At 40.3% G+C, this 14,826-nt stretch overlaps 1 protein-coding gene across 2 annotated transcripts; it reads right to left on the bottom strand.

Annotated features, from left to right (window-relative positions):
- Position 1: 1 nt before the first annotated feature.
- Positions 2 to 14,801, bottom strand: ANKRD49 (ankyrin repeat domain 49). Of its 2 annotated transcripts, none has more exons than XM_043482129.1 (3): positions 14,675 to 14,801; positions 1,992 to 2,342; positions 2 to 1,314 (listed from the first exon to the last, which is right to left on the bottom strand). In XM_043482129.1, exons 2-3 carry the CDS (start codon positions 2,244 to 2,246, stop codon positions 853 to 855), a joined length of 717 nt encoding a protein of 238 aa, XP_043338064.1. In that variant the 5' UTR covers positions 2,247 to 2,342; positions 14,675 to 14,801; the 3' UTR covers positions 2 to 852. The 2 variants fall into 2 exon arrangements, with proteins under 2 accessions (XP_043338064.1, XP_043338065.1); XM_043482130.1 differs by lacking the exon at positions 14,675 to 14,801 and adding an exon at positions 11,635 to 11,652.
- Between the last annotated feature and the right edge of the window lie 25 nt (positions 14,802 to 14,826).

The following is a 14,826-nucleotide window of genomic DNA, read 5'->3' as shown; positions in this document are numbered from 1 at the left end:
GTGTGGCTTCTATAAAATGAGGATCCTGGAAAAGAACCCTTCCTGTGACCCTGGGAGATGAGGTGAGCAGGACCGGACAGGTAAAACTAGCTGGATGGCAAATAGGCTACAACTACCTGGACCAAGGTATAGTTGTGCACATGTCTTAAGCGTCATGCTGACTCACCAGGAGAATGAGGATTATGTAGGCTGACCAGGGTGAGGTAGGAGGGTCCACAGGATTGTGTGGATTGTGGAAGGAGAGGCAGTATATAACATTCGTAGATTAAACATCTATGGTTCTATTAATAAAAAACGAAGATCTAGGTTTCTCAATTTTTCTTTAAACTCATGAAGATTCAAGTCACTAATAGGTTCATTCTTATGGTTTATAGTGAAAGCAAATGGCTATGGTGATGCAGAAAAGACATCTGAACTGCACCAGTATATTTAAAATTTTTAAATGAAATTCTGAGTTACCTGACCTTATAAAAATATATGTTGATATACTAAATACTCCACAAAGCTCTAGGATGGGGGATATTGTAAATGTAAAAATACATTTCTCTTGGATCAGCACCAAAAATATTAGTTTTCTGTACAACCTCTGACAAGTTTTTCAATATAGGCAAGTTAAAATGATTTGGTAAAAATCACAAACGCCATGGAAATCATTAAAGATAAATCCAAACAACTTTCAAATACATTTTGACATCAAGGTCAGGCAATTCACTTGGAGGGATAGTATTCTGAGTACCACTGAAACACTCTCTTAAGACTTTTGATGTCAACTTTGTACAACGGGGATATTTCATATCTCACACAAAGCAGGCACTCGGACTTAGAAACGTAAGAAAATTATTAGAACTGTTATTAAGACTGAGGTGAACAATTTGTGCAGCCTTCCACAATTTCAAAGAGGTAGTGATAGATACCGGTCCTCCTGGCGATGTCAAATGCCGTTTCCTCCAGGCTGTTCTTCAGACCTGGCTTGATGTAGCGATTCATTAGGAGGAGCTCCAGGGTGTCTTTGCTGTCTCCGTTCCCAGCGGCAAGGTGTAGGGGGGTCAGGAGGCCTTTCGTTTGGGCGTTGATATCTGCATCATGCTGCAGTAAGAAAGAAGCCACTCTGGCATTATTCCACTTACAGGCACTGTGCAGGGGTGTCCAGCCATCCACGGTCACCGCGTGGACATCTGCCCCGTGTGCAATCAGCTCTCGGACCACATCCAAGTGCCCACTGTAGGCTGCTCGGTGGAGTGGTGTGTACTTGTCTTCATCTTGAGTGTTCACGTGGGTAGCCCTTTCTGAAAGCAGTCTCCGCACTGTGGTCAGCTGAGAAGAAAACAGATCTTTCAAAAACCCAACATGAAACAAAATAGTAAAAAAGGAACATGAAATGGTCTAGTGGTGTTAGACTTAAGTTAAATGAAAACTTCCTTGTTAGTAGATGACTGTAAAATAAACATAAGATTTCTTTTGGGGAGGAGGACAACTGACTTAACAATGAACAAGTCAGCGTTAATTATAAATTCTTTTGGGTTTTTTTCCCCTCATAAACTTGATTTTATGAATGTGATTCTCTAAAAACCAATCCATATGTTTACTCCTGGTCCAATTAAGGCTTACTGCACTAAAGCTACAGTTAGGTGAACAATACAGGCTAGAACCATGTTTGATATGTTTCATCTGTGAAGAAAACATAATAATGGAACATTACGTTCTGATCTTTTGGTAGTAGGATTATCACACCAATATGCACGGTGTATAAAACTGTAAAACATAAACTTTTATTAGTAGAATACAATGCTAACAAGGAAATCTAGAGATTAAGAAGCTCAATTCCTTCTAACTAAAATAACCTCAGACACCTGTTTTCATGAAGTGATTTTTTTTTTCAGTTTGGTCTGAGGACAAAATGAGCTTCAGGGACAGGTCCTCTGGCTTCCAATCTAGTAGTTTTTCTACTAAATTAAGGTTTCTTTTTAAACTGTTCTTTTCTCTTTTTTTACCCGATTTTTTTCAGCAGCCCAAAGAAGCAATTTGCTTGGATCTTTTTCCATTTTTTTTTCTTGCAGTTGATACCACTCTTCAGTTTCTTCATCTTGCTCCTCATCTTCATCAGAATTCCCTACCCAGAGACTTTGGGTACCAGTGGGAATAAGGTGTCCATGTGTTTCCAACAGTTCAAGTTGGTTGAAGTGTTCAGAAAAGTCCAAGGAGTTCTCTGGGTCTGGTTTGTCATGATTTACTTTCTCTTTTTCCATTTTTACTACTATTTTAAATATAAATCATTTCAAACATGAGGATATAAATAATCTCTCCAGAGATGATTATGTCTGCTTTATTTTATTCATCAAGATCTGAAAACACAAACACAAAAATTAGGAGCAAACCAGTAATTGAAGCTTTATTAATAGCATAAATAAGTCTTGCAAACATACACAAATATACTCTGTCTAAATTTTTTGGTGTTTATTAATACTCTTTATATTCGTCAAATATTGGAGCTGACAGATTTCAGTTATCTTTATTTTTAATGGCCTAATACTCATTTTTATTGTTTTCTTCTACTAAGTCAGTAGTTACGACTCTTATTTTGAATCTATTGGTTTAGATACTATAAGTATTATGCTAACAGTTAATTAACGCTTGAAGTTTTAAAATTATAACTAATACAATAAAAATGAGAACAGTCACCATTTTTATAAACTAGACACATAGATGCTATAGAAGAGAAGCAAAAATTTGTAGTTCCTAAAAACTACTTCCAAGAATCAGAGATTTTTAGAGATGGAATATCCCCCAGAGGACACATGTCCCAATCTCTCATCAATGCAGATATCTTTACCATGACATCTATAATAATCATCCTCTTTCTACTTGAACAATTCTGGCTTAGGAAAATTCATGGCTTTAAAAAGTAGTCCTGTTTACTGACAGACAGCAATTGTTCTTAGTTGGGTTCTTGTTGTGAAACATGATTCTGGCTGTCATGCACTCCTTCACTCAACAAAGATGAAAAAACACCTGGCATGTGCTAGTCTCTCGATGTTATGTGCTTGGGCTTGGTGGCTCAATCATGTCCAACTCTCTACAACCCCCTGAACTGTAGCTGGCCAGGCTCCTCTGTTTAAGGGATTTCCCAGGCTAGAAATCCCTGGAGTGGGTTGCCACTTTCTTCTCCAGGGGATCTTCCCAGTGCAGGGATCAAACCTGCTTCTCTTTTGTCTCCTACATTGGCAGGCAGGTTCTTTACCACTGCACCACTTGGGAAGCCCGCCAGTCTCTAGGTACTGGGATTCAATAATGAACAAGATCCATGTCTTAACCTCATGAAGTTTACCATCTAGTTAGGAAGGCTGGCAAAAACAGCATTAAGTACTATCATAAGACTGTAACCAGATACAATGAATATACAGGAGACCCATAATTAACCCAGTCTTATGGGATTACTGAGGGCCTCCCTAGTGGCTCAGCGGTAAAGAATTTGTCTGCCAATGCAGGAGACATGGGTTCAATCCCTGGGTTGGGAAGATGTCCTGGAGAAGGAAATGGCAACACACTCCAGTATTCTTGCCTGGAGAATCCCATGGACAGAAAAGCCTGGTGGGCTACAGTCCATGGTTTTGCAGAGTTGGACATGACTTAGGGACTAAAATACCACCACAAGGGATTACAGAAAGCTTCCTGAAAGAAATGATATTTATTCTGCTAGGTTGCCATAAAAATTTATAAACAACATCAGTTGAAAGAGTTATGCAGGGGGGCAGTCCCAAGATGGAGGAATAAGATAGGAAGACCACCTTCTCCCCCACAAATTCATCAAAAGATCGTTTGAATGCTGAACAACTTCCACAAAACAACTTCTGGACGCTGGCGGAGGACACCAGGCACCCAGAAAGGCAGCCCATTCTCTTCAAAAGGAGGTAGGAAAAAATATAAAAGAAGAGAGACAAAAGAGTTAGGGATGGAGACCCATTCTGGGGAGGGAGTCATGAAGGAGAAGTTTCCAAACACCAGGAAACCCTCTCACCGGCAGATCTGTGGGGAGTTTCAGAATCTCAGAGGGCAAGATAACCAGGAGGAAAAAAAAAAACCCAAAACCCACAGAACAGGTGCCTAACCACAACTCCCAGCAGAGAAGTAGCCCAGATGCTCGCATCAGCCACCGGGGGCTGGACAGGGAGGCACAGGCTGCATGCTTAGAGTAAGGACCGGGCCTAAAAGCCCCGAGGACAATCTGAGGGAGTTAACATGAGACAGCAGCCCAAACTGTGGGATAGCCAGAGAGAGAGAGAGAGAAAACAAGAACTTTCCTGTGAAAGGCTATAATTTAATGTATAGCCTGGCCCGCTCACAGAGCAAAGGATTGAGTGATCACCAAAGGAGAGCTAGCCAGCTGCATACAGTCCCCTCCCTGCCAGAGGAAGAGAGGCAGGCGGGTGACAGCCAGAGCCAGATGACAAGGGGCTGCTCCAATCTCGGCCTCAGAGACCGGCATCCTCCACCAAACTATGAGCAGGCCCCCAGTTGTTAACCACATCTTCCTGGGATCCTGGATGGTTGACATCTGCCAGGAGAGTTGCAGCCTGAGATCAGCTCCCCAGAGGAGACACATGGCACACCTGAGACTAGAGAGGTGATTAAGACGTATGGCCCACCTGGGAGAGTGCGCTGGCCAAGCACCTGGTCGCTTGAGCTGCTCAGACCTGGGAAGGGCACAAAATGCATGCCCAACAGTACTGTGCCTTGCAGAGTACCCTGAGTACCCGAGAACCTGAATCCGAGTGGCTTAGACCTGGAAAGTGCAGGAAACCCAGGGCCCGCTTTGGACAGTGCCCTGCAGAGCACCCTGCATCCTGAACAGTGTAGAACCGCAAAGCACACACCATGAGCTTGGGCAAACCCAGTGTGGTCCATTCACTGCGAGCACTCCCCACACATGTCAGTGATATTTGCAGGGTTCCTCCCTTCCCCAAACACAACTAAACAAGTGAGCGTAAATAAGTGACCACCTTCACCCCCTTGTGTCAGGGTGGAAATTAGACATGGAAGAGACTTTCAAACAGAGGAAGCCAGAATAAACAAAGAAGAGGGACCTGCTCTGGAAGTGACAAGTGCAACAGATTAAAACCCTGCAGTTAACATTGACTAAGCATTGGAGGGGGCCTATAGACTGAGAAGAAGTGCAAGCTGGAACAAGGAACTATCTGAAACTGAACTGACCCCACACTGCCCACAACAGCTCCAGAGAAATTCCTAAATATATTTTATGTTATCACTTTTTTATTTTTTAAAAAATTTAAGTTCTTTACTACTTTAATTTTCACTTTTATAACCTACTGCTGCTGCTGCTAAGTCACTTCAGTCGTGTCCGACTCTGTGCGACCCCATCCCTGGGATTCTCCAGGCAAGAACACTGGAGTGGGTTGCCATTTCCTTCTCCAATGCATAAAAGTGAAAAGTGAAAGTGAAGTTGCTCAGCCATGTTTGACTCTTCGAGACCCCATGGACTGCAGCCTACCAGGCTCCTCCGTCCATGGGATTTTCCAGGCAAGAGTACCTACTATTACCTTGCAAAAAAAAGACCCTATTTTAAAAGCAAATTTCATATATATATATATATATATTTTATAATTTTTGTGATTCATTTTGTTTTGTATTTTTAATATTGTATTTTTGAGAGTCTAACCTCTACGCTACGTTTAATCTTTGCTTCTTGGTATTTTTTTTTTAATCAATTTTGTACCTTTAAGAATCTAATCTTCAGTATCCATGTTCACTTAGGGTTGTGATTACTGGCTTGATTGCTCTCTCCCATTTTGACTCCCCCTCTTCTTGTCTTGGTCACTTCTATCTCCTTCCTCCCTCTTCTCTTCTCTATGTGAACCTCTCTGAGGGTACCAGATTGTGGAGAGCACATAGGGATTTGATTACTGGCTACACTGCTCTATCCCCTTTTGTCTCCCCCTCTTCTTGTCCTGGTCACGTCTATCTCCCTCCTGCTTCTTCTCCATGTAACTCTGTGAACCTCTCTGGGTGTCCCTCACTGTGGAGAATATTTTCACCATTAACCTAGATGTTTTATCATCAGTGCTGTATGGATGGAGAAGTCTTTAGGCTACTGTAAGAATAAGACTGAAAGCCAGAGGCAGGAGGCTTAACTCCAAAACCTGAGAACATCAGAAAACTCCTGATTCCAGGGAACATTAATAGACAAGAGCTCATCAAAAGCCTCCATACCTACACTGAAACCAAGCTCCACCCAAGAGCCAACAAGTTCCAGAGCAAGACATACCATGAAATTCTCCAGCAACACAAGAACACAGCAAAAGCTGAGAGAATTCAGCATCACCAAACCAGCTCTTCAACAAATGCTAAAGGATCTTCTCTGTCAGGAAACACAGAAAAGGTTTATAAACTCGAACCCAAAACAACAAAGTAAATGGCAACGGGATCATACTTATCAATAATTACCTTAGACGTAAATGGGTTGAATGCCCCAACCAACAGACGAAGACTGGCTGAATGGATACAAAAATAAGAACCAAAAAAAAAAAAAAAATAAGACCCCTATATATGCTGTCTAAAAGAAATCCACCTCAAAACAAGGGACACATACAGACTGGAAGTAAGGGGCTGGAAAAGATATTTCATGCAAAAGGAGACCAAAATAAAGCAGAAGCAGCAATCTCACATCAGACAAAATAGTCTTTGAAATAAAAGCCATGAAAAGAGACAAAGAAGGACACTACATAATGATCAAAGGATCAATCCAATTAGAAGATATAACAATTATAAATATATATGCACCCAACATAGGAGCGCCTCAATACATAAGGCAAATGCTAACAGGTATGAAAGGGGAAATTAACAGTCACGCAATAATAGTGGAAGGCTTTAATACCCCACTCACACCTATGGATAGATCAACCAAACAGAAAATTAGCAAGGAAACACAAACTTTAAATGATACAATGTAGCAGTTATCCCTAATTAATATCTATAGGCCATTTCACCCCAAAACAATGAATTTCACCTTTTTCTCAAGTACACGCAGAACATTCTCCGGGATAGATCACATCCTGGGCCATAAATCTAGCCTTAGTAAACTCAGAAAAACTGAAATCATTTCAAGCATCTTTTCTGATCACAATGTGGTAAGATTAGATGTCAACTACAGGAAAAAAAACTATTAAAAATACAAACATATGGATGCTAAATAACATGCTTCTGAATAACCAACAAATCATGGAAGAAATAAAAAAGGAAATCAAAATATGCATAGAAACAAATGAAAATGAAAACATGATAACCCAAAACCTATGGGATTCAGTAAAAGCAGTGTTCATTGGAAGGACTGACGTTGAAACTGAAACTCCAATATTTTGGCCACCTAATGTGAAGAGCTGACTCATTTGAAAAGACCCTGATGCTGGGAAAGATTGAAGGTGAGAGGAGAAGGGGATGACAGAGGATGAGATGGCTGGATGGCATCACCAACTCAATGGCCATGAGTTTGAGCAAGCACCCAGAGTTGGGGATGGACAGGGAGGCCTGGCATGCTGCAGTCCACGGGGTCGCAAAGAGTCAGACATGACTAAGTGACTGAACTGAACTGAACTGAAAAGCAGTGTAAAGGGGAAGAAGGTTCATAGCATTAGAAGTTTACGTCAAGAAACAAGAGAAAAATCAAATAAATAACCTAACTTTACATCTAAAGCAACTAGAAAAAGAAAAAGTGAAGAACCCCAGGGTTGGTAGAAGGAAAGAAATCACAAAAATTAGGGCAGAAATAAATGAAAAAGAAAAAAAGCAGACTATAGCAAAAATCAACAAAACTAAAAACTGGTTCTTTGAGAAGATAAATAAAATAGACAAACCATTAGCCAGACTCATCAAGCAAAAAAGGGAGAAGAATCAAACCAACAAAATTAGAACTGAAAATGAAGAAATCACAACAGACAACACAGAAATATAAAGGATCATAAGAGACTAGTATCAGCAACTCTATGGCAATGAAATGGACAATTTGAAAGAAACGGATGAATTCTTAGAAAAGTATTACCTTCCAAAACTGAACCAGGAAGAAATAGAAAATCTTAACAGATCTATCACAAGCACAGAAATGGAAACTGTAATAAAAAATCTTCCAACAAACAAAAGCCCAGGACCAGATGGCTTCACAAGTGAATTCTACCAAAAATTTAGAGAAGAGCTAACAACTGTCCTATTCAACGGTTCCAGAAAATTGCAGAGGAAGGTAATCTCACAAACTCATTCTATTAGGCCACCATCACCCTAATACCAAAACCAGAAAAAGATGCCACAAAAAAAGAAAACTACAGGCCAATAGCACTGATGAACATAGATGCAAAAATCCTCAACAAAATTCTAGCAAACAGAATCCAGCAACATATTAAAAAGACCATACATCGTGACCAAGTGGGCTTTATCCCAGGGATGAAAGGATTCTTCAATATTTGCAAATCACTTAATGTGATATACCACATTAACAAATTGAAGGATAAGTGAAGGATATGATTATCTCAATAGAGGCAGAGAAAGCCTTTGACAAAATTCAACAACCACTTATGATAAAGACTCTCCAGAAAACAGGCATAGAAAGAACACACCTCAACATAATAAAAGCCATATATGATCAACCCACAGCAAACATTATCCTCAATGGTGAAATACTGAAAGCATTTCCTCTAAAGTCAGGAACAAGACAAGGGTGACCACTCTCACCACTACTATTCAACATAGTTTTGGAAGTTTTAGCCACAGCTATCAGAAAAAAAAAGAAAAAAAAAAAAGAAATAAAAGAATCCAGTTTGGAAAAGAAATAAAACTCACAGTTTTGCAGATGACATGATCCTTTACATAGAAAACCCTAAAGACTCCACCAGAAAATTACTAGAGCTTATCAATGAATATTGTAAAGTTTCAGGATACAAAATTAATATACAAAATCCCATGCATTTCTATACACTAACAATGAGAAAATAGAAATGAAATTAAGGAAACAATTCCATTCACCATTGTGATGGTGAATAAAGAATAAAATACTTAGGAAAAAATCTACCTAAAGAAACAATAGACCTACATATAGAAAACTATAAAACCCTGATGAAAGAAATCAAAGATGACACAAATAGATGGAGAAATATACCATGTTCATAGATTGGAAGAATCAATATAGTGAAAATGACATACTACCCAAAGCAATCTATAGATTCAATGCAATCCCTGTCAAGTTACCAATGGTATTTTTCACAGAACTAGAACAAATAATTTCACAATTTGTATGGAAGTATAAAAAACCTCAAATAGCCAAATCAATCATGAGAAAGAAGGAAGAATGGAACTGGAGGAATCAACCTGCCTGACTTCAGACTATACTACAAAGCTATAGTCATCAAGACAATATAGTACTGGCACAAAGACAGAAATGTAGATCAATGGCACAAAATAGAAAGCCCAGAGATAAATCCACACACCCAGGGACACCTTATCTTTGACAAAGGAGGAAAAAATATATAATGGAGAAAAGACAATCTCTTTAGTTGTGCTGGGAAAACTGGTCAACCACCTGTAAAAGAATGAAACTAGAACACTTTCTAACACCATACACAAAAATAAACTTAAAACGGATTAAAGATCTAAATATAAGACCAGAAACTATAAAACACCTAGAGAAAAACATAGGCGAAACACTCTGACATAAATCACAGCAAGATCCTCTATGACCCACCTCCCAGAGTAGTGGAAATGAAAGCAAAAATAAACAAATGGCACCTAATTAAACTTAAACGCTTTTGCACAATGAAGGAAACTATAAGCAAGGTGAAAAGATAGCCTTCAGAGTGGGAGAAAATAATAGCAAATGAAACAATTGACAAAGAATTAATCTCAAAAATATACAAACAAATCATGCAGCTCAATACCAGAAAAATAAATGACCCAATCAAAAACTGGACCAAAGAACTAAACAGACATTTCTCCAAAGAAGACATACAGATGGCTAAGAAACACATGAAAAAATGCTCAACACCACTCATTATCAGAGAAATGCAAATCAAACCCACAATGAGGTACCATCCCACCCTGGTCTGAATGGCTGGTATCAAAAAGTCTACAAATAATAAATGCTGGAAAGGATGTGGAGAAAAAGGAACCCTCTTACACCGTTGGTGGGAATGCAAACTAGTGGAGAACCACTAGTGTTCTCCAGCCACTATGGAGAACAGTGTGGAGACTCCTTCAAAAACAGAAAATAGAATTGCCATTAAACCCAGCAATCCCACTGCTGGGCATACACACCGAGGAAACCATAATTGAAAGAGACACATGTACCCCAATGCTCATCCCAGCACTGTTTACAATAGCTAGAACAGGGAAGCAACCTAGATGTCAATTGGCAGATGAATGGATAAGAAAGATGTAGTACATATACACAATGGAATATTACTCAGCTATTAAAAAGAACACATTTGAATTGGTTCTAATGAGGCAGATGAAACTGGAGCCTATTATACAGAGTGAGGTAAGTCAGAAAGAAAAACACCAATACAGTATACTAATGCATATATATGGAATTTAGAAAGATGGTAACGATGACCCTAAATGCGAGACAGCAAAAGAGACACAGATGTAAAGAACAGACTTCTGGACTCTGTGGGAGAAGGCGAGGGTGGGATGATTTGAGAGAATAGCTTTAAAACATGTATATTACCATATGTGAAATAGAAGACCAGTCCAAGTTCGATGCATGAAACAGGGCACTCAAAGCCAGTGCGTTGGGACAACGCAAAGGGATGGGATGGGGAGGGAGGTGGGTGGGGTATGGGACTGGGGAACACATGTACACCTGTGGCTGATTCATGTCAATGTATGGCAAATCCACCGCAATACTGTAAAGTAATTAGCCTCCAATTAATATAAATTCATTAATTAAAAAAAAGTACAGCATATTAAAGTTTAACCAATTAAAGAAAATTAGTATAATAGATATTTTAAAAATATTTCTCAGCTTCCTAATTATATTTGTTGAAATCTTTTTAGTCATTTAAGACTCCTCCCAGAAGTTGCCTCTCTCTTAAGTCTTTCTTGAGCCAGCATATTAGATCTCTCTAGTTTCTCCTGTTTCTTGGTGATACATACTGTCTTATCACTACTTTTATTCTTGTTTTAGCCTCTAAAAAGACTGTGAGCTTAAGGATAGGGACTATATTTAATTTACATTTATGTCCAACTTTTATACAACAAGCATTAAAAACATTCGTATAATTAACATGATTAAAGTGCTATCACTTGATTTTGCTTGGAATGGATTCTGAGAAATAGAGTTACTCATACTCCTAAGATACAGATTTCTTTCTACCTAACTTTCATGAGTTTTAATTGAGTGAATCCTAACACATTATTGCAAAAAAGTAGAGGAAAACAACAGAATGGGAGACTAGAGATCTCTTCAAGAAAATTAGAGATACCAAGGGAACATTACATGCAAAGATGGGCTCAATAAATAACAGAAATGGTAGGGACCTAACAGAAGCAGAAGATATTAAGAGGTGGCAGGAATACACAGAAGAACTGTACAAAAAAGATCTTCACAACCCAGATAATCATGATGGTGTGATCACTCACCTAGAGCCAGACATCCTGGAATGCAGTCAAGTGGGCCTTAGGAAGCATCACTACGAACAAACCTAGTGGAGGTGATGGAATTCCAGTTGAGCTATTTCAAATCCTGAAAGATGCTGTGAAAGTGTTGCACTCAATATGTCAGCAAATCTGGAAAACTCAGCAGTGGCCACAGGACTGGAAAAGGTCAGTTTTCATTGCAATCCCAAAGAAAGCCAATGCTGAAAGATGCTCAAACTACCACACAATTGCACTCATCTCACACGCTAGTAAAGTAATGCTCAAAATTCTCCAAGCCAGGCTTCAGCAATACGTAAACCGAGAACTTCCAGATGTTCAAGCTGGTTTTAGAAAAGGCAGAAAAACCAGAGATCAAATTACCAACATCTGCTGGATCATCGAAAAAGCAAGAGAGTTCCAGGAAAACATCTATTTCTGTTTTATTGACTATGCCAAAGCCTTTGACTGTGTGGATCACAATAAACTGTGGAAAATTCTGAAAGAGATGGGAATACCAGACCACCTGACCTGCCTCTTAAGAAACCTGTATGCAGGTCAGGAAGCAACAGTTAGAACTGGACATGGAAAAACAGACTGCTTCCAAATAGGTAAAGGAGTACTCCAAGGCTGTATATTCTCACCCTGCTTATTCAACTTATATGCAGAGTACATCATGAGAAACACTGGGTTGGAGGAAGCACAAGCTGGAATCCAGATTGCCGGGAGAAATATCAATAACCACAGATATGCAGGTGACACCCCCCTTATGGCAGAAAGCGAAGAAGAACTAAAGAGCCTCTTGATGAAAGTGAAAAAGGAGAGTGAAAAAGCTGACTTAAAGCTCAACATTCAGAAAACTAAGATCATGGCATCTGCTCCCATCACTTCATGGTAAACAGTTGGGCAAACAGTGGAAACAGTGGCTGATTTTATTTTTCTGGTCTCCAAAATCACTGCAGATTGTGATTACAAGCATAAAATTAAAAGACTCTTACTCCTTGGAAGGAAAGTTATGATCAACCTAGACAGCATATTAAAAAGTAGAGACATTACTTTGTCAACAAAGGTCCATCTAGTCAAGGCTATGGTTTTTCCAGTGGTCATGTATGGATGTGAGAGTTGAACTATAAAGAAAGCTGAGCAGAGAAGAATTGATGCTTTTGAACTGTAGTGTTGGAGAAGACTCTTGAGGGTCCCTTGGAGGGAGGGAGATCCAACCAGCTCATCCTAAAAGAGATCAGTGCTGGGTGTTCATTGGAAGGACTGATGTTGAAGCTGAAACTCCAATCCTTTGGCTACCTGATGCGAACAGCTGACTCATTTGAAAAGACCCTGATGCTAGGAAAGATTGAGGGCGGGAGGAGAGGGGGAAGACAGAGGATGAGATGGTTGGATGGCATCAGGGACTCAATGGACATGAGCTTGAGTAAATTCCGGGAGTTGGTGATGGACAGGGAGGCCTGGTGTGTTGCAGTTCATGGGGTCGCAGAGTCACAACTGAGTGACTAAATTGAACTGAATGCATCATTATATTTTAATACTAGTGCCAAGAGCATTTAAGTCAAGTTTAAATCTATCACTCATGACCAATACCTTCTCTGGACCTATTATTTTGTTGCACAATGCAGTGTTAGTTGCTGAGTCATGGCCAACTCTTTATGACCCCATGGACTGTAGCCCACAAGACACCTCTGTCAATGGAATTCTCCAGGCAAGAATACTGGAATGGGTTGCCATTCCCTTCTACAGGGGATCTTCCCCACGCAGGGATAGAACCTGGGTCTCCTCCTTTGCATGTAGATTCTTTACCGTGAGTCACTAGGGAAGATCCTATGCACAAAGAAAGGACTGCACTAAGGAACTTTCTAAGATAGTTCAGTATTTCAGATCAGTCATGAGACCCTATCAAAAAGGTTTTTATATTCTAATATTTTCACTTTTTTCTCAAACTATTCTCTGATGCTTACAACGCAATATACATCTATTCATTAAACAGTTAATACCAGTAAATAATGTAAAGTTCACATATTAACTACAGCATCCATAGTAACAATACTGGGGCTTCCCCTGGTGGCTCAGCTGTAAAGAATCCACCTGCAATGCAGGAGACTCAGGAGAGGTGGGCTCGATCCCTGGGTCAAGATCTCCTGGAGGAAGGCATGGCAACCCACTCCAGTATTCTTGCCTAAAGAATACCATAGATTGTGGAGCCTGGCAAGCCACAGTCGCAAGAGTCGAACAGGACTGAAGCTACTGAGAGTGTAGGTATAGCACAGCAACATTATAGCACAGATCTTGTGCCCTTACTCTCCTTTTTATAAAAACTCTTTTTAAAATTTGAATTTACTGTTCCAGGTAAAATAAATTACATACAAAAATTTCTTAATTAATTTAAAAAGGCAAACTCTGCTGCATCTCCCTGATTCAAGATTTAAACAGTCGGTCAAGATTTCTACTTGATGATATTGCAACAGGAGGAACTAGGTTATGTTTTTTAAAGATCACATTCCACGAATTATGTCAACTCTTAGACAGCTCAGCGACAGGTGGAGCCATAAGCCCCATTAGACAGGCGAAGGCGCTGAAGTTTATAAAGATTAAAACAACTTTCAATGGAACTAAAGGCCCAGATTTTCTAATTCAAAAGTTTCACATTATTATTATTTTTTTATGCACTGTCAGCACAAAGCAATACAAGTGTGCTGAATCTCTGGGGTCCACGGAGACAATCAGGAGACACAGGGAAAGGCTTGTTAGCTAGAGGCCGAATGTTCAGTCTCCGGGGAGGGTAGTGAGAGAGAAGGCCACCAGTTCCGACCCTCCGGCACTGGCCGGTCACTTCACAGGCCCAGGAGGCGCATATGCGGCCTTTAAAACCTCTAAGCCCGAAGAAACCGCTCTAGCCCTACCGAGGATCTACTTCGCGGCCGGGTTTGCAGAGCTCACCACAGGTCCACAGGGGCCCGCTCCTTTCGGTTCAGGAGCTCAAAGGTGGCGCCAAGCGACCAAAAAGTGTGACCCCAGACAAGAAAGAGCTACCCACCTCGGAGTCGGAAAATCGCCGCCGGGAACCTCGCTTCCGGGTTCTGTCTCCTCGGCTACTCAGGATTGGCTCCTGTACGAGGGCGGGGCCTCGCGGCAACTTTTCTTGCGACCTCGCGGCACTCGACAGCCAATGAGAGCAGTTGAAGCGCT

The sequence above is a fragment of the Cervus canadensis genome, chromosome 11 (assembly GCF_019320065.1).
Source record: "Cervus canadensis isolate Bull #8, Minnesota chromosome 11, ASM1932006v1, whole genome shotgun sequence".
Classification (NCBI taxonomy): domain Eukaryota; kingdom Metazoa; phylum Chordata; class Mammalia; order Artiodactyla; family Cervidae; genus Cervus; species Cervus canadensis.
This window is presented reverse-complemented; position numbering and strand designations above follow the sequence as displayed.

What these genes read in the sequence shown, in the direction of transcription:
- ANKRD49 (XM_043482129.1), bottom strand. Translation starts at nt 2,246, where the DNA reads ATGGAAAAAGAGAAAGTAAATCATGACAAACCAGACCCAGAGAACTCC. An exon ending in GGGCTGCTGAAAAAAATCGG is followed by an intron (nt 1,315 to 1,991) that starts GTAAAAAAAGAG and finishes TTTTCTTCTCAG; the next exon opens with CTGACCACAGTGCGGAGACT.